At 41.1% G+C, this 19,894-nt stretch overlaps 1 protein-coding gene, 1 long non-coding RNA gene and 1 pseudogene across 2 annotated transcripts in view; 2 read left to right on the top strand and 1 right to left on the bottom strand.

The window, feature by feature from the left end:
* Positions 1-7,557, top strand: part of CPA3 (carboxypeptidase A3) — a 28,665-nt gene extending 21,108 nt beyond the window's left edge. The window contains 2 exon segments of the mRNA XM_070072681.1: positions 769-853; positions 7,254-7,557. Of these exon segments, the coding sequence (XP_069928782.1) occupies positions 769-853; positions 7,254-7,459 (291 nt within the window). The 3' untranslated portion in view covers positions 7,460-7,557.
* LOC103350414 (uncharacterized) overlaps positions 1-19,894 on the bottom strand; it is a 259,649-nt gene that overhangs the window by 146,866 nt on the left and 92,889 nt on the right. The window lies entirely within an intron of this gene.
* Positions 9,210-9,908, top strand: LOC108177888 (small nuclear ribonucleoprotein-associated protein B' pseudogene; annotated as a pseudogene).

The raw sequence follows: 19,894 nt of genomic DNA, 5'->3' as shown, positions 1-19,894 counted from the left end.
TACTCTGGAAAATGATATTATGGATAAAAATGTGTAGATATACAACAAATCACTTTGAGTAAAATGAGAGTTCTGACAAAGCAATTAAATTGACTTTAAAATTTTATTTCTTGGTTATAAACTTTAAAAACATCTTCACCTGAAAAACAATTATGTTAGTGACAATATTCCTGTAGTTCATTCCAACAATCAGTTCTCATGGCACACAATATTAATATACATCAAACGTCAAGAAATACTGCTCTGAAATAGAAACCCCAATTTAACAGATTTATTTTAAAGAGCATCAACTACCTTTCTTCGCTTGGCACGCTGAGGTCAGATGGGGAGAAAGTCCTGCACCAATATAGACCTATTGAAGACAATGGAATGGAGATCACAGAACAAACTGGAGAAATTTACTTGGGAAGAGACAAAAACTGAAACCTGTCTCCAGAAAAATATCTGAGAGGATATTCTTTCTTTCAAAAGAAAGGAGCAGAGGAGAATAAAAACATAAAATGAGCTGTGGCACTACTGTACTTGTACATAATTGATTTTTCATTAAGAAGAATTTTTATAATGACAACATATCTTGTTGAAAATGTTCCTCATTTAACTGTTCATTTTATTTTGATCCTCAAATGCCAAATAATCAGTAACATTTACTTTTTTTAAACCCACTATGTTATGCCACATGGTGGTATTGGCTATAATGCTCACACCACTGATGATGCAAGTATTTACATGGTGTTCTATTGTTCTGCTCCAACTTTCCTTGCTCTCTAGGTCAAGGTTGCCAAGATTGGCACTGACGCTCTGTCAACTCGATATGAAACCCACTACATCTACGGCCCAACAGCATCAGTAATTTGTGAGTTTTTCCTGTTATTTACAGTGTTCTTTTCTCTGGTTCTTTTTTATCAATAATTTTTATTACCACATTTGTGAATTAGGATTAAAATTTAAAATCGTTAATTTAAATGCCACCTTTCATGGGAAATTCTGAATTCTATGTGAATCCAGTGGCTATATTCTGTCTTTTTCTTGGGATAAGACTTCCCTAGGAACAAATTATACTGATGTTTTACAGGGTTATAATGTCAACAGAAATTATTAAATAAAGACAAATTCACAGAATAATTAACCTATTTCCTATCCCCTACCACCACCTCTATCAATGTTTATACTTACAGAAACTAACAAGACCTTATTGACACTCTACATCTCTTTTAAAAAACCATTTAGCTTTCATTGGCCTCTATTCCTTGCCATTGCCCTTATGCAAGTGCAGTCTTTTCCTTAGACATTCAGATCCAGCCACTTTGGTCATATGGAAACCAGTTTCTCTTACATATCCCGTTCCATTGTGCTCAACTGAAATCCACATGGTGGACTAAGAAAAAGTGTCACAAGGTTCTAGTTCTGTTGCTTTTGATTTATATTATTAGTACCACTTCCTATTCTTCACTATTTTTAGATTTTCATTTTCTGTGTTTCTGAGCTATTGACTTAGATTTCTTGGCCTTGATTTTCTTGTCTCTTATTCTGCACCCCAGAAATCAACAGGCTTTTTCTGTACAGGATCACGTAGTAAACCATTTTGGCTTTGCTGAAGGCATCAGCTTCTATTGCAGCTACTCAACTGGGGCATTGTGGCTCAAGAGCAGCCACAGGCAGTAAGTTAACCAATAGGCATAGTTGTGTGCCAATAAAACCTCATTCACAAAAATAGGAAACTAGCCATGATTTGAACAGGCTGAGCAATATGCGCAACTGTTTGTTGTTTTGTTTTGTTCTTACAACTTAGGCACTGTGCTTAGCCCTTGATTTTAATATTCTCAATTAATCCTCATAAAGACCTTATGAAGTAGGCAGCACTATTTCCCAGTTACTAGTAATTGCTAAAGCTGGGACTTAATTCCAGGTTTTAACAAAACCAACGTCTATGATCTTCACCACTGTGAACCTTATTCCCCCATTTGATTTTTGCAGCTACCATTGCTTTTCTATTTTCAAGCAATAATTATAACAACAAAAATGCATTAGTTTTCACCAAAAAACATTCATTCAGACCTTGGGAAATGAGATCATTTCTGTTTTTATGGCAAACACCCACCAGCCTTAGTTTGGGATTACTTTAGTAAAAATTACCTTTTTCCATACCAAGTCTAAGCTTCAATTCCTAATACCAAACATTATCTATAATCTATAAACATTCTATAATCTATAAACATTCTCTATAATTTGCTTATGAAATCTTACCTTTGTAACAAAACCTAAGTCTTCTAAAGTAACAACAACGCTTCAGATCTCTCAACCGCACAACCTAAAGCACAATTCAAGGCATGGACAAACAGCAGAAATCATTCCCATAAAATTATTCAATAAAAATGAAGGCTTGGCTTACTCAAAAGCAGTGAACATGATGAGTTGAAACTCCAACAGAACTGGCCTTGATTTAGCCTCTTGGCACCAATGATAGCCAACCTTGTTAGCATAAAGACTGCTTTTTATCTTGTAAACATTTCACAGATAACCCCACCACCAACAAACACACATTCATACTTCCATGACGCTTTTACAATCTGTGGATTAAAAAAGTAAATATGTGCTTATGGATTCCTTGCAATAACTCTGCATGGCCACAGCTTAGCAACACCTCCTTAACCCAAGCTAGAAGTCCAAATGTGAAACAAAAACTACATCGTCAGTAATTTTTATGGAATTTTAAAAAGTCAGAGTTATCCAAAACAATTTTGACAGCCTATTTATTGAAGGCTTCTTTGGTAAAATTGGAAAAATGACTAAAAACAAAACAAAAAGACAAGTCCCATTCCAAGCAAACATGTACCAACCATCACCTAGAAACCAGTCACTGTTACAGTGCTAAAGCAAAAGTGTACTGACACAGATGATCTCCAGCATCCAAATAGATTTTGCTATAATGTAGCCATTCAGGGATTCATTACACACACAGGTGGATGACAAGATTTCAAAACTGATGAGATACACCCAACTACATGTGTGTGTTTGTGTCAAAAGTGCACAAAGCAAAGAAAAAGGGAACAGACTAGAATAGCAGTTTAAAATGTCAGCCTACTTAGGAGATACTGAGAAATACCCAGGGCCATTTAAAGCACCCAGACAATCATGTAAGAGCAACTAAACTGAGTGGGAAGAGCACAGAGATATTCTCAGAGACAAAGAACAAAGAGTTCCCAACAGGAACAAACTTTGCAAAAGGCAATTACAGTGTCAAAGAATACTTTAAAAAGTTCACGGGTGCTGGCATTGTGGTACAACTGGTTAAGCTGCTGCCTACTACAATGGCATCCCATATGACTGCCTTTTCAAAAACAGGATGCTCCACTTCTGATCCAGCTCCCTGCTAATGTGCCTGAGAAGACAGTGGAGAATGACCCAAGTACTTGGGCCTTTGCACCCATGTGGGAGACCCAGATGGAGCTCCTGGCTCCTGGCTTCAGCCTGGCCCAAGCTGGCTGTTGCAGCTAGTTGAGGGAGTGAACCAGCAGACAGAAGACCTCTTTCTCTCTGTCTCTCTCTCTCTGTCTCTCTCTCTCTCTCCCTCCCTCCCTCCCTTCCTCTTTTTGAAGTATCCTTGTATGTGTATGGGGGGGGGGGCATAGTGGATGTGTGAGTGTGTACATGCAAAATGTAAGGCAGCTATAGCTATGCAGGACATTGTATCACAATCCCTTACTGAACAAGAATTCATGGGACATCTATGTAATAGCTCAACATTCTCAGTTTCAGAGATGAGAAAAGTCAAGACACAATAGCTGCTCTCATGGAAGTTAAATTCTGTTTGCAGGAGCAGACAGCAAAAGATGCCATAGCTCCAATGCCATCTTGCGCGACCTTCAAAATGGAAGGATAGGGTCAAGAGGGGTTACTACTCTGTGTAACTGTGTACCATTGTTTTTACATGTGCTTGTTGTATTATAGCAAAATGTCCTTTTAAAAGATTGAGATTAGGAAGGAATTTCCTGTTTTATACAGGGCTGTAGCAGCTTGATAAATGTTTGAAATTTCTAGGAGTGACTGCTTTAATACTATATTTGATTGAATGTTAATCAAACATTCATGAGAAGCAGAGGGGAGCAAAGTGGTTAACTTGGTAAGAATACAAAACAAATGTACTCCCATGACTAAAATTTAATCATTCTAATATCCTGTCACTTAACAAGCCCCCAGATTTGGAGGAAAGCATCCAGCATTTGCCAGTTTTTCTCTTTCTGTGCTTTGATGAAGATAGAAGAAAAAGGATGAAGGAACACTTTTTTAAACTCAGATCATGGAGGGATCTCTGACCTTCAGAATACAATAAATATAAGTTTGTGATTTAAAACTAGGAAACAAACATATCAGGTAAGTTACGTAATAGATCTTGAAACCTGGGGAAATAGCAGCTGACATAATCTATAGTCTAAAGTCCAACTTCCTATTAGAATGATGGAAGAATGATGATCAGGCCCTACCCAAGATTCTTATTTCACCAGGTAGGTGGAGCCCAGGCACTCTCACTTTAAAGTAGCCAGAGTGAGGAGTTGTCATTTAGCTTAGTGGTCAAGATGTCCAGATCCCACATCAGAGTGCCTGGGTTCAATTCCCGGTTCTGGCTCTGACTCCATCTTCCTGACGTTGCAGACCCTGGGAGGCAGATGTGATGATTTGGGCCCCTGCCACCTGAGTGGGAAACCTGGATTGAGTTCCAGGCCCCTGGCTTTGGCCTGGCCCAGCCTCCCTTGTTGCAGACATTTTGGGGTGAACCAGTAGATGAAAAATCTCTCTCTCTCTCTCTTTCAAACAAAATAAAAGCATATCATTAAAAATCTTTTCCATTATCAGCCCACAAGAGACAATGATTCTCAGTGCGTGCACAGCAATTTCACCTATGATGCCTCTGCCAATAACTTCAAACTTCATTTGCCCAAACCCCTGAGTGATTGATGCTAATACATTCTTTAGTCGTCCTTGCTGTTTCTTTTCCCTATCAGAACCCTCTCTGGGTTCTTTTTCCTGTTAATGTCATTTTTTTCAAGCACCTAGATTGAAAGTTTATTTTTGTTTTTATCAAATTCTTTGACATCCCTCTCCCACTGTTTCTTAGATGGAACCCTTCATTTCTACTCCCAATGTGGTGATTCTTCCCCGTTCTTTCATTTTATAATACTTCCTGAGGGTAGTGTTGTGGCACAGCAGGTGAAGCCACTATTTGTGGCAATAGCTTTCTGTACCAGAGTGTTGGTTCAAGTTACAGCTGCTCTTATTTCCAATTCCACTTATTGCTAATATACTTGGGAAGGCAGCAGAACATGACTCTAGTACTTAGAGCCCTGCCACCCATGAAAGAGACTAGCAGAGAGTTCCTGGGTCCCTGATTCAGCCTGACCCAAACCTGGCTGTTGTCACCATCTGGGGGTAAACCAGCAAATGGAAGATCTGTTTCTGTCTTTCATTCTGCCTTCCAAATAAATAAATAAATATAAATTTTTTAAAAATATTTCTGAATTGATATACTCCTTCCAATCCATATTAATCACCCTAAAGTGCTGAAGTGTCTTTAGTGCCTTCCAGACAAAATCTCAACTCCTAGTCTGATTTAAAAAGTTGGCCAAGGGGCTAGCACTGTGGCATAATGGGTAAAATCAATGCCTTTCGTGCCAGCATCCCATATGGGTGCCAGTTCAAATCCTGGCTGCTCCACTCTTGATCCAGCTCTCCGCTATGGCCTGGGAAAGCAGAAGAAGATGGCCCAAGTCCTTGGGCCCCTGCACCTATCTGGGAAATCCAGAATAAACTTCTGCCTTTGGTTCAGCCAGCTGTGGACATTGCAGCCATTTGGGGAGTGAACCAGTGGATGGAAGACCTTTCTCTCTCTCTCTCTCTCTCTCTCTCTCTCTCTCTTTGTAACTCTGCCATTCGAATAAATAAATAACTCTTAAAAAAAATACAGAGGTTGGCCAGGCTCTCCCCACAAATTCTCACTTGGTCTCTTTGCTCCAACCCAGATAGAACTCACTGGTCCCTAAAACAGCCTCCATGCTTTCCCGTCTTTGTAGCTCTCTATACAGAATGATTTTTCCATCTCCACCTGGGAAAATACTCCCTTTCCTTAAGGCTGTCCTCAAAATCCACCTCAATCATGGGGAGAGTATTGGAGCAGGAACCAGGTGTGAAATGTCATCGCCTCACCAAGCATAATTTTCTTTGCTTTAAATCTTCAGAAACTTTTGTTATCTTTCCTATGGCACTTAACATATTCTGCTCTGTCTCTGTTGGTTTGCACTTTGGCTTCTCTCTCCTCAACTGTAAATTCTGGGAGACACTTCTAGGATCTTCATCTCTGTGCCCTGCACCACTCACCTTCCTCAGTGCCAAGTTAAGTGAACTGAGCAAAGTAAAGGTTTAGGAGATATTTGTTGAATAGTTTAAGAGCCAACCCTGCCTCTTTCCACCAAAATTTTCTTTCTTTCCTTCCTGCTTTCTCTTTTTCTTTTCATCATGGCTGTGAAATCTTTCAAACATAAAATATTTATGCCAGTTAAGCTCCTTACTTGTTCCAAAACACAAATGATTTTATATACCAAAAAAACTTTTCTACTACATGAAGCAAAATACATATATATGCATTTATAGTATGTGTACTCATTTACATAGTAAATCATCTCTAGATGTGTGTTTATATTTCCAATTCTTGACTAAATAATATTATCTTTAGCAAAATTTCAAAAAATGTAACATGGAAATTTAGATTTGGGGTTTAAATATTTCCTTAAAATAAACTGATGTCAGCTTTCTTGGTTATTTAACCATGACATCATTTTACCCTACCAACATGAATAGCAAGTGATTTAAATGACTACAAATGTTTTAATTTTGTATAGTCTGTACAACTTTTCTTAGTGATTTTCAACCACCAGTGACTCCCCCCTGCTTAGTTTCCTCCGCTGCTGGCCCTTGCTCAGAGCACCTTTGTGTGGAACATGTGCCCAATAAACCCAACTTGAAGTGATTTAACAAAAATGTAGTTTTTCAAATGCAGCACAAGTTTAAAATGGATGATGGGTTCCACAATCACAATGATGTTTTATTATATACGCTATTCCATCAGATCACTACTCTCATTCAATTCTGCAATTAACTGTGTCCATAATTATTTTTTGGCTAACTTTATCCCAGTGATTTCTGTTTCAGGGAAAACATTAGCAATTGTCTCTAATTAAATATTTACTGCTTCTGTTTTGCAGACCCAGCATCAGGCATTTCTCTAGACTGGGCTTACAACCTGGGCATCAAGCATACATTTTCCTTTGAGCTCCGAGACAGAGGCAAATTCAATTTTCTCCTTCCAGAATCTCAGCTGAAGTCAACCTGTAAAGAGACCATGCTAGCTGTCAAATTCATTGCTAAGTATACTCTCAAGCACTTAGAGAATTGCCCTCACTTTGGATGAGCCAAGTCATCCCTTGTTTGTGCCTTTTACCAGAAGGTCACCAATCACCACTAGATAGAGCTTCCACACCAGTGTAACAGAGCATCTCTAGCTCTCTTGTGTTCTGTGTGATTTCTTTTGGCTTTCATGTGTTCTCAGTAGCACCTAAGCACAGTAGCTTTAACTGATAACTTTTAACTGCCCTTCTTTGCTCCAAGTGAACTTTGAACACAGAAGAAAGTATTATTTTCATTATTTTGAAAGATATGGTTTTTCCAGAAACTGAGTTTCTCCAAAATCATATTTCATCCGAATCCTGTTTCTCTAGAAACAGATTTTCACCACAAAGCTTCATCACTACAGGTGCTAATATAATAACAAATAAAGTGCTTTCCTGCACTTAAAAAATGCATATATCCAATTATGTGTCAATTAAAAATAGAATACATAAGTAAAAGCACATCTTCTGCTTTCAATAAACTATATTCTCTGCATTTAATCTATTAGTGTTAATAAAATGAATGCCTCTCATTCAGTCTGTTAATGAGAAAGAATAGCTCCAATTTTCAAAAGTATAATTTGCCTATATATTTTTTCTGATAGAAGCAGATATTGTCTATATGTTCAAAACAACAAAAGGATTGCCTAGCAGTAAATTAAATGATTTATATAGAGCTGAGTCTCAGCGCATAAACAACCAATCCAGTTCTCATCAACAGAATGTACACTAGATTCAAAATGGTTCCATTTAACCGGCTGTCATCAAAGGAAGCCACCTGCCAAAACATCTCTTGGGAGTTACAGCCATCACAGGATACCAGTCAGCTGTATCACCTGTCTTCCTAATGAACAGGAAGGAAGGCTGGAAATGCATTACAGGTGGAGGAGAGCAAGCCATGTTGGCCAAAGGCAACTTTGTTACCTTTATGTGATCCATAATCCTACTTTTTAGGATGGCATTTCAAAACTCTCATCCCCAACATCAATCCCTCCATGTTTGATTAACTAACAACAGTGGTGCAGTCTACATTCCACAAATCTGGAACACAGATGCCCATCACAAGGCTGACCAAAACTTGAAAGACAAGTAGAAGGTTCCTTGACTTCCCAAAAAAATTTACTCTCAGAATACTCTGGGTATAATCTTTGAGAATTCTGAAAGGGCTTTGAAACTGTCAGCAAATAATCGGGACACCGGGCCAGCTCTCTGGCCCAGCAGGTTAAGCTGCCATCTGCAACACCAGCATCCCATTTGTGCTCCTGCTCGAGTCCTGGCTGCTCCACTTCCCATCCAGCTCCCTGCTAATGCGCCTGGGAAAGCAGCGGAAGATGGCCCAAGTGCTTGGACCTCTGCACCCACATGGGAGACCCAGAAGAAATTCCTGGCTCTGGGATTCAGCTTGGCCCAGCCCTAGCCTTTGCGTCCATTTGGGGAATGAACCAGAAGATGGAAGATTTCCCTCTGCCTCTCCCTCTTTGTAATTTCGATTTCAAATAAATGAGTCTTTAAAAAGAAATAACCTGGGACGTTCTTCATTAATTCTTTAAGGACTGGTAAAAGAAATGATGCCTTCCAATCTACAAGGTGACGGTGTCTCTGATAGTCATGAGGTAGGTAAAAGTTTTCCACGAAAAATGGTGTGGGGGAAATAAAACTGCTTTACAGGTGGAGAAGGGAAGAGTGGCAGAGCCAAGCAAAGGCAGGAATTGGGCTGCTAGCGGGCATCTGGGCCAAGGTGCAGGTGAATCCTGCGAGGATCAGAGCCAGCAGATGGTGGGCAAGAGCAGCGAGACGCTGCAGCACACTGACTACAGCACGAGGTGCCTCCCGCAGAATTGCCACATCTTCATTGGCACATTTAAGGCGTTTGACAAGCAACTGAATTTGATCCTCCGTGACTGTGTGATTTCAGGAAGATCGAGCCAAAGAGCTCCTAAGGAGCAGACAGGGGAGAGAAGCCAGTCCTAGGTCTGGTGCTGCTGCCAGGGGAGAACCTGGTCTCCATGACAGCAGAGGGACCTCCTCCCACAGATACTGGCTTTGGCCAAGCACCACTTGCTGGAGCTGCTGCTGGCCCAGGGATTGGCAGGGCTGCTGGCAGAGGAATCCCAGCCAGTGTTCCCAGGCCTCAGGCTCCCACAGGACTTGCTGACCCAGTCTGTGGAGCTGGTGGGCCACCCCAACAGGTGAGGACCCCTCAAGGAAGAGGCACTGTTGCAGCCGCTGCAGTTGCAGCCACAGCCAGTATTGCAGGAATCCCTACCCCGGTACCCGACCTGGCTGTGCGGGTCCTCCCCCACTTATGGGCCAAGGGGCACCTCATCCAGGCATGATGGGCCCACCTCCTAGAATGAGGCCTTCTATGGGTTCTCCAATGGGAACTCCGCTGGACGAGGAACTCCAATGTGCATACCCCCTCCAGGAATGGGAGGGCCCCCTCCCTTGGGAATGCACCCACCCAGGCTCTAGACTCATCCCCGCCTTCCTCAGCTGCGGGTTTCCTGTAAGGCTGTACCGAGTCACTTTATTTCCTTGTGGCCTATGAAACTAGCCTATAATGAATTCTTAAGAGAATATCATGCCGGCGCCGCAGCTCACTAGGCTAATCCTCCGCCTGCGGCGCCAGCACACCAGGTTCTAGTCCCGGTTGCCCCTCTTCCAGGCCAGCTCTCTGCTGTGGCCAGGGAGTGCAGTGGAGGATGGCCCAAGTTCTTGGGCCCTGCACCCCATGGGAGACCAGGAGAAACACCTGGCTCCTGCCTTCCGATCAGTGCAGTGCGCCGGTTGCAGCGTGCCAGCCGCGGTGGCCATTGGAGGGTGAACCAACAGCAAAGGAAGACCTTTCTTTCTGTCTCTCTCTCACTGTCCACTCTGCCTGTCCAAAAAAAAAAAAAAAAAAAAGAGAGAGAGAGAGAGAATATCATTTAAAAAAATAAAAAAGAAAGAAAAGTGTTAGAGGGGCCGGTGCTGTGGCACAGCAGGTTAACGCCATGGCCTGAAGTTTGGCAACCTACATGGGCGCTGGTTGGAGACCCGGCTGCTCCACTTCTGATCCAGCTCTCTGCTAGGGCCTGGGAAAGCAGTAGAAGATGGCCCAAGTCCTTAGGCCCCTGCACCTGAGTGGGAGACCCAGAAGAAGCTCCTGACTCCTGGCTTCAGATGGGCGCAGCTTCGGATGTTGCAGCCAATTGGGGAGTGAACCATCTGACAGAAGACCTCTCTTTCTCTCTGCCTCTCCTCTTTCTGTGTAACTCTGACTTTCAAATAAATAAATAAACCTTTAAAAAAATAAAAAAGAAGAGTGTCAGAGTCAAGAAAGTAAGAGACAAAACTGATGCTATGGAATTATATTGTCTCATACAAAGAATATAACATCTATAACTAAATATTTAGCATTCCAGTCTGCATAAGAACCTAAATTTTTTCCATCAAACCTGCCATGAGGGAATTATACACTCACTCACACTTACGTATCCAGCTAAAAAAGGACTGAAATAAACTCTAACCCTAAAATTCATATAAATTTTTCTAACTCCACTGGGACTTTGGATGGAGGAAGTGAGAGATAATCTCAACTGTTGAATATTGTCCTGTGTCCATTCATTATTCAATTTACAAAAGACATGTAAGTTTTAAATTCCATTCACCTGAGTTATTATGTACTTTAATATTTCTCTTTTCAATGAGAGAAAAATTACCTGAAAGGCTAAATGCCAAAACTACCAAGCCCATTCCTTATCCTAATCAAATAGTCTCTGAATGGCATCCCAGGGTGTTTGGCTTCTTTGACTTCATATGAATTGTGAAAATAAATATGTGAGTTAACATTCTACATTAAAGTTTAAAAACTGAAACTTGGGGCCAGCACTGTGGCATAGCAGGTAAAGACACTGTCTACAGTGCCGGTCGGTATCCCATATGGGCACCTGTTCAAGTCAAAGCTGCTCCACTTCTAATACAGCTCCCTGATAATGCATCTGGGAAAGCACTGGCAGATAGCCCAATTGCTTGGGCCCCTTTACCCACGTATGAGACCCAGAAGAAATTCCTGGCTCTTGGCTTTGGCCTGGCCCAGACTTTGCCTTTGCAGTTATTTGGGGAGTGAGCCAATGGATGGAAGATTTCTCTCTCTGTAACTCTGCTTTTGAAATAAATAAATAAATCTTAAAAAGAATAAAACTAAAACTTCAATTCATTTATGAGGAAGTTTGAGTAGTCAGTGTTGTATTCTTCTCTTGTCCCTTCTCATTTAGCAGTAAAAGGCCTTTGAACCCAAGTTATAAGTTCTTCTGTCTCTTAAGATATTCTTAACAGTATGGCTTACAAAAAAAGGTATTTTAAATTATAACATTCCTTTCCAATTTCCTTGAAATAAAATTCACTCAAGGAGTATTATTTCACATTTTGAATTTTTTAGTCTATGGCAATATTCTGGCCTCTAAAACAAGTATCTTTATTTGATGAAAACTGAAACTTCTTGGGGCCAGCATTGTGGCACAGCTGGCAAAGCTGTCACCAATGACAGCAGCATCCCATGTAGGTGCAATCTTCTGCTGCTTTTCCTATGCCATCTGCAGAGAGCTGGATCAGAAGTGGAGCAATCAGTACTTGAACTGGCCTCCATATGGGATGCCAGCATCGCAGGCAACAGCTTTACCAGTTACACCATGCCTCTTATTTGGTTTTTAACTATATTCAAAAAGTATATAAAATTTCTACTAGATAGCTAGAAAATATAAAACACTTCCAATGATTAAAAACAGGAAAATTATGAACTCTAAAATTTTAATAAAGTTCTTAAATCCTGCCAAGTTGTTTATTATAATATTATGGTCCTTATAAATGATGTCATATTTGCATTAATTGTGTATGGTATAATATTTTGAGACAATTTTATCTACTTCCTTAAAAAAAAAACTCACTGAGTTGGGAAAAGAAGCAATATTCCATCACTTAGGAAAGAAAGAGTTCAGATCGCCCCTGCTTGCAGAGGATCCTGTCATTCAGAGGGTGACGTATAGAAAATGATGGGTGGAACGCAAATTACGGCAAACAAATACATGGGTCCTTCCAAAATAGAAGGCTTCACTGTGTAAAATCACAGTAAAAGCAACATTTTCTAGTGAGGCTAATATGAATACTAGGCAATATTTCAACGATTATCCCTTTACACTTCTTCCTCCTTTTTAACACAATTCTATTTCATGATTAAAATATAAGGCTTTTTTCTGTAATGAGTCCTAATAGCATCTTGAAAGTTTCGGCAGCATATAGGCTACTGTCAGAATTTCCCTAGGCAAAGCTTTTGGGAGACTCGCTTGCATTTCATTGTCACAAAATCCATTATACTAGGACAGATCTCAGCCTGCCTGAGTAATATCTATCTAAGGGTTATAATTTTGTCATAAAAATTTACTCTCACATGAACTTAGCATAAAAGGTCTCCGTCCAGAAAATAGGAATTGAAATGGATATATTATCACTTGAACTGCTTTTCTGCTCACTTATCCTTCAATTACAAGCCTTAAGTTCACTCGTGTCAAGAGAGGTTAAGCCAGAAAAATGTAAAACAATTTTTGAAATATGTGAAGGAAATTTGACACTTAACATTCCAAATGCATTATTATTACCATGGTATCACTGAAGTGTGGTAGTGATTCATTTTACAATGTGGATTAAAGGCTTAAAAGACTGTTCATGAAACAAAGAAAAAATCCATATGTATCATTTCATATATAAAATAATTTTCAAGAACTCTGGTTTCTTTTCTTATTTAAAAAGCCTTCAATGTCTTTAAAAGATCTGCTTTATACAACTTATATTTCAACATGTAATTAAATTATAATGGGGCATAGAGGGGGGAGGTGAGAAGGGCAAGTTTTGAGAACTGCAGTCATACTGGCAGTAATGAGCATAGGAAATGTAACATTTGCATAGCACTGGATAACCTAAAATTTGCCCTCACATGCATGTCTGCCTCTCATCATAAGCTTACCAGACTAAGTTGGGGAGGGTTATTATTGTGCCCATTTCTACATTAGAAATTTTAGCTTACAGTACATCAGTGGCTTGCATATATAAAGTTGCAAATTGGAAACTAGACTTCATACTTTGAAATTCCTGTTCTAGACCAAACTGTCCAATGGTTATCATTTCTCTGGAAGGCAGATGGAGAGAAAGATCATCTGCTTAGTGAGTCAAGCCAATCTAAAGAATCTTGGTTCTAATGACCCATCAGATGCTCATCTGAATGGTCTAGAGTGGAGCGCGCTAGGATCTCGAGTGCACTGGTAGAATTTTCTCTCTGTCTCTCCCTCTCTCTGTAACTCTACCTCTCAAATAAATAAAATCTTAAAAAAAGTTTAAGCTTATTTAAAAAAAAAGCAGGTGCTTGAACACAGGTTTAGGTATTTCAAATCCATTGCACATTAAAATCACCTAGAAATATACAGAAATAAGGATCTCTGCTTTGAAATTTTATTGATTTTACTTATTTAAGATGACTGCTACTCATTTTATTATTCATATTTATATTTTATGCATTAATGTATAGAATTTTAAGATATTTTAATTTTGTATGCTAATTATTCTATCCAAATTCACTTCGGACATATTAAAAATGACTTCTCCCAAGGCCTGGGTTCATTCTGACTACATGAAACTGAGGAAACACTCTGATTTGGACAGCACTTAGAATTCCTTTGGCAGTGAGCAGTGGCATTCTTAATAGTAACGCTGGGCAGATTCTGTGAGAAACGTCTGCCAATTATTTGTGAAGTTAATTGCATTTGTTTGTAGAAGAGCAAGGAGTGGATTCCAGCTTATCAAGTTTCTCAGCCATCACAGGGACAGGGGAGTGGGATCATCTGAGGCTGCCCTGACATTGCCATTTGGCAAAGCTCAGTGTGTCCTCTAATTAACGCTCTGAAAAGACCCAGAAACAAAGAAAGGAAGGAACATGTGCTGAGTCATTAGCTAGAAGGCTGGAAAAGAAAAAAGTAATAAATCAATGCTTCCCTTCCTCCCTCCCTAAACCGCCAGCCTCCCCAAGAATTCCCTAAATATTCCTCCTCTAAGCCTCATCAGAAGCCAACTGCTCAAAGCCCTTTGCCTACAGAAAGCAGATCTTGGAGAGGAGTTGCCTTTCCCCAGACCTCCAACCTAGGCAGCCTCATTAGGCTGGGATGTCCCATGTAACCCTTATTAATGTATTTACTGTCTAATAAAATAACTTTATGGGGGGAAGACCTTTTATTCCTTTATCTTATTCTAAACCAAGTATGTTTCTAACACAGTTTTGCCAGACTAAGCATACAGGAGCAACAGTTGAATGTACAGCAGGTGTAAGGACTTTGAAGTCACTCAAAGGCAGGTGTGCACACAGACTTCACACTCAATGGCATGGCTCATCAACCCATTTGTGAAAATCAGATCATGGTACCCATGTCTATATATCATTGTGGAGATTTGGAGATTTTAAAAGAAATACACACACACACACACACACACACACACACATATATATAAACATACAGGTGACCAAGTGTACCAGTTTGCTTAGCAGTGAGGGGTTTCTCAGGATCTGGGACCTGCAGGGCCCAACCAAGATAGTCCTGTGTCAGCTGGGTTCATCGGTCACCAAGTTGCACTGAGCTGTTGCTCAAGAAACATAAATAAATATTAGAATGGTGTCTCTCTCCCTTCCAATTTTCCAGAAGCTATTTTTATCAGATAAAACACATTAATATTTATTAGTAGCAATCCCTTAGTATTTATTATGTGTCAAACATTTTACATGGATTGGATCACTCATTCTGTGTTCTATTGAGTTATTTATTTATTTATTTATTTGAAAGGCAAAGAGGCAAGAGGAGAGAGAGAGAGTTGTCTTCCATCTGCGGGTTCACTCTCCAATTGCCTGCAACAGCCAGAGATGAGCTGATTCAAAGCCAGAAGCCAGGAGCTGCTTCCGGGTCTTCCATATGGGTGCAGGGGCCCAAGGACCTGGACCATCCTCTGCTGCTTTCCCAGGCACATTAGCAGGGAGCTGGATCAGAAGTGAAGCAGACAGGACTCACACCATCTCCTATAATGGATGCCAGCACTGTAGACAGAGGCTTAACCTCTGTGCCGTGGTATCAGCCGCATTACTTACTCTTTACACCCTAATTTTCACTTCTTTATTTGCGTTTGATTTTGAAAGGCACAGAAAAACAGATCTTTCCTCTTCTAGTTCATTCTTTAATCACTCCCATTTGACAGTTGCCAACATGGAGGCACAGAGCAGCCAAATATTGTCCTCCAGGTTGTGTAGCTGATAAAAGAACAGGGTGGGCGGCGCTGTGGCACACTTGGTTAAAGCCCTGGCTTACAGTGCTAGCATCCAATGTAGGCACTGGTTTGAGTCCTAGCTGCTCCACTTCTGACCCAGCTCCCTGATAGTGTGCCTGGGAAAGCAGCAGAGGATGGCCCAAGTCCTTGGACCCCTGCACCCATGTGGGAGACCCGGGAGAAGCTCCTGGCTCCTGGCTTTGGATCAGCTCATCTCTGACTGTTGCAGCCATTTGGAGAGTGAACCAGTGGATGGAAGACCTCTCTCTCTCTCTCTGTCTCTACCCCCTCTCTCTAACTCTTTCAAATAAATTAATCTTAAGAAAAGTTTGTTGACTCCTGATGGAGTACTCAAATTTGGGGGGAAAAAAAGAACATAAATGCAAGCCCATGCATGCAAATTTTCTAGTTTGTGCCATGGGCATAAATCCTGCAGAGGCTTATGTCACTTGAGATGCTGTTGATGCAGGAAGAAGCCTTGCAGCTTGTTCCAAGGAATAGGATTTTTTTTTTTTTTTTGACAGGTAGAGTTATAGACAGTGAGAGAGAGAGAGAGAGAGAGAGCAAGATCCTCCCTCCACTGGTTCACTCCCCAAATGGCTGCCACGGCCGGCACTGCACTGATCCAAGGCCAGGAACCAGGTACTTCCTTCTGGTCTCCCATGCGGGTGCAGGGCCCAAGCACTTGGGCCATCCTCCACTGCACTCCTGGGCCACAGCAGAGAGCTGGACTGGAAGAGGAGCAACCGGGACTAGAACCCGGCATCCATATGGGATGCCAGCGCCACAGGCAGAGGATTAACCAAGTGAGCCATAGCACCGGCCCCGCCAGGGATAGGATCTTACAACACACCTCAGCCTCCAACCATCACCAGGGAAATCTCAGTCACAGGAAAGGAACAGCAGCTATATCTTTGGAAGGCAGAGCTGTAGTCTTAGAGCCCACGCAGGGAAAATGACCAACACCCCATTGTTTGCCTCTTGCTGTGTATAGATCACATCCAGGGTAGAAGGTAATACACCTCCTTAATCAATCAAGTCTGGTAGCTATGACCAGGTGTTCTTCCATTTTCAATGAGGTATCCTTTGATTTTCAATGGGATTGATAACCACACATATATCTCTACTGTTTAAACTTGACTCAATCTATGTACTATAACTGTAAGAAAAATATAAAATAAACTGGGGCTTGTGGGGCAGCCAGCTCAGGCAACTAACTGGCTTTGTCTGGGTTTTAATCTCCAGCTTGACCAGCTGGGTGAACTTCAATTTTGATTTTTCAATTAACGGACTACTAACCTCTTTCTGCTCCAAGTGTGGTCCTCAGACCAACAGACTGATAGCACCTGGGAGCCTGCTGGAGCTGCAGAACGTCAGTGTCACCTCCACCCCAGAGGAACGGAGCAAAAATGTGTGTCAGGCCACTGTACCTCCTCACCTCAGCCTTTAACACTGGAAACTACAGAGAGACCAGTGATACAGAAAATTTGCAAATTCTCCATTGCCTACCCCTAATTTAAAGCTCACAGAACATAGCCAACGTTGTGGTATAGCGTGTAAAGCCACCACCTGCAATGCCAGCCTCCCATATGGGTGCTTGTTCATGTCCCGGCTGCTCCACTACTGATGTAGCTCCCTACTAATGGCCTGGGAAAAGCATCAGAAAACAGTCCAAGTGTTTAGTCCCCTGCCACCCATGTAGAAGATCTGGAAGAAGCTCCTGGCTCCTGGCTTTGGCCCGGCTCAGCCCTGGCCATTTAGGCCATCTGGGGAGTAAACCAGCGGGTGGTTGATTCTCTCTCTCTCTTTCTTTCTCTCTCTCTTTTTGTCTCTCCCCTCTATATTTTTTACTTCAAATAAATAAATAAATCTTTAAAAAAAGAAACTCACAAATCTAAAGACCAGAATCTCTAAAAGCCACACAGGAACTTTGGGATGGAAATTACAGTTGAACTAGGGTGGAAAAAACTCAAATATCCTAAAATCTAGTATGATCTTGGACAAAGAACTACTTAAACACACAGGGTAAACTTGTAACTGAAATAAGCCCCAAAATAAGCCCTTTTAAAACATAGGTTTTTATTTTTCCTTCAAAATATGTCAGTTTAAAACATGGCTAAAACTGTACCTTTTTCTAATAGAAAACCTCAAGAAGCAGGGAGAGACGGATACCAAGACATTAGGTCATTTTTAAAAGAAGCTTTGAGCTGATCTACTTTTTGTGTGGTTCAAGTTCACGGCTTCCATATAAAACTGAAAATATGAGACAAATTCATAATTAGGAGACTTGCTTAGGGTTTGCCAGGATTTAGAGATTTAAACGTAAGTATAAATTAACAACTTTTTAATGTTCTTTTCTGAAAACAGGGTCTTCGCAGCGATAGTCTATCAAGCACTCTTACCAAAAGCTGAAAGCGCAGCAATAAAATCTCATTCCAGGCTGGAACCAGACACACAAAGTCAGAAGTGATGAAGTCATTATCGTTTGCTAGATTAAAAACACTCAGTCTCAATAACAACTCAGACCCGGTTCACAGTAACAGCTTCAGTCTATCAGAGTAAATATTTTATGTGCCAAAATATGTTGGGTACACAGTCTGTACCAAATTATGTGTTTAATTAGCTGCATTTCATCAGATGCCTTTATACCAGGGCTATCTCTTCTATATGACATATTTTTTCCACATAAAGTGAATAAAATAGTCACTGAAAACTTCATTTAGGAAATAAGACTATAATTTTACCTTCAGGATTCCTCATCTTAAATCTAAATTTTTTTCTCATAATGTTCTCTGTTTAAATTTTTATTTATTTATTTGAGAAGCAGAGAGTTAAAAGGAGTGACAGAGAACAACAGTACCCATCTGCCAATTCCCTCCCCAAATGTCCACAGTGGCTCCAAGTAGGGCCAAAGCTGGGAGCCAGGAACTCAATCCAGGTCTCTCAGGTGAGTGACAGGGACTCAGCTTGGGCCAACACCACGGCTTCCCAGAGTATGCACTAGCAGAAAGCTGAATCAGGAACCTCTGAACTGAACCCAGGTATTCCCATATGGAATGCAGACAACCCAACTGGCATCTTAACCACCAGGCCAAATGCCTACCCCTCACAGGGTTTCTCTTTTTAAATTGTATATGTGTATCTTATGTCTTTCATTCAATGTAAATTGAATTTTTAAGGCTTTAGCATCAAGTATCACAACTGACATCCTTAAACGGTACCAGAATACAACTAGCATTTCTATTGCTCTGTGCCAGGTGCTTAACGTGATGATTTTATTTAATTTCCCAACAACAGCACCAAACAGGTAAAATACACCACTATTTACAAAGAAGGAAACCAAGACTCAAAGAGATCAAGAGATTTCTCATGGTTTTCACCTAACGGCCACTTTTGGGTTGAAACTCAGGTCTGAGACCCAAGCACAAAGCCCTCCAAAAGGGACCAGAAGTCACTCAAATCTTCTAAAGCTGAAAGTGAACTGTTTGCCCTCTAACATATGGGAAATCGCAAACAACACTGACTCACAAGGATGAGTCGACAAAAGGAAGGTCTAATGCTCCTCCTAGTCTCACGTATGCCCCTACTTCCACTGCAAGGGAAAACTTTAGCAAGGGAGAAGAGGGAGGCTTAGCTCCACTGGGTACAGGTCCTTCCAAGAGCTGATCAGCCTCATTTAACAGTGCTGAAACCACAAGTCCCTAAGCAAGCTCCAGCACATGGGACACAGGGCCTTGGACCTGCGTACATGGATCACAGTCCACACATGTGGCTGCCAAACATCTTTCCAACACTGCCAAGCTTTCAATGACAGAGCTTCCTGGGCACCCCCACACACCCTGAATCCAAGGGCATTGGTAAGTATGGGTCATCTCAGGCTGTAGATGACCTGTGGATCTACAAGCTTCAGTTAAGCTACTGGACAGTTTGGTTACCAAAGAATTGTAAGACCACGTTGGAAAATAGCATTTGCTTGAAAGTCCACAGCTCCAAAAAGAATGGGTCCTCGGGGGTGCTTCACACAGATCCCTCCATTCAAATTCTACCCGTTCTCAGGGCACTGCTCAGACCTGGCCTCCTCGTGGGACTTTTCCATGCACACTCTCTTTCCCCGTCACTCCTGG

This window comes from Oryctolagus cuniculus, chromosome 4, assembly GCF_964237555.1.
Source record: "Oryctolagus cuniculus chromosome 4, mOryCun1.1, whole genome shotgun sequence".
NCBI classification, from domain to species: Eukaryota; Metazoa; Chordata; class Mammalia; order Lagomorpha; family Leporidae; genus Oryctolagus; species Oryctolagus cuniculus.
This window is presented reverse-complemented; position numbering and strand designations above follow the sequence as displayed.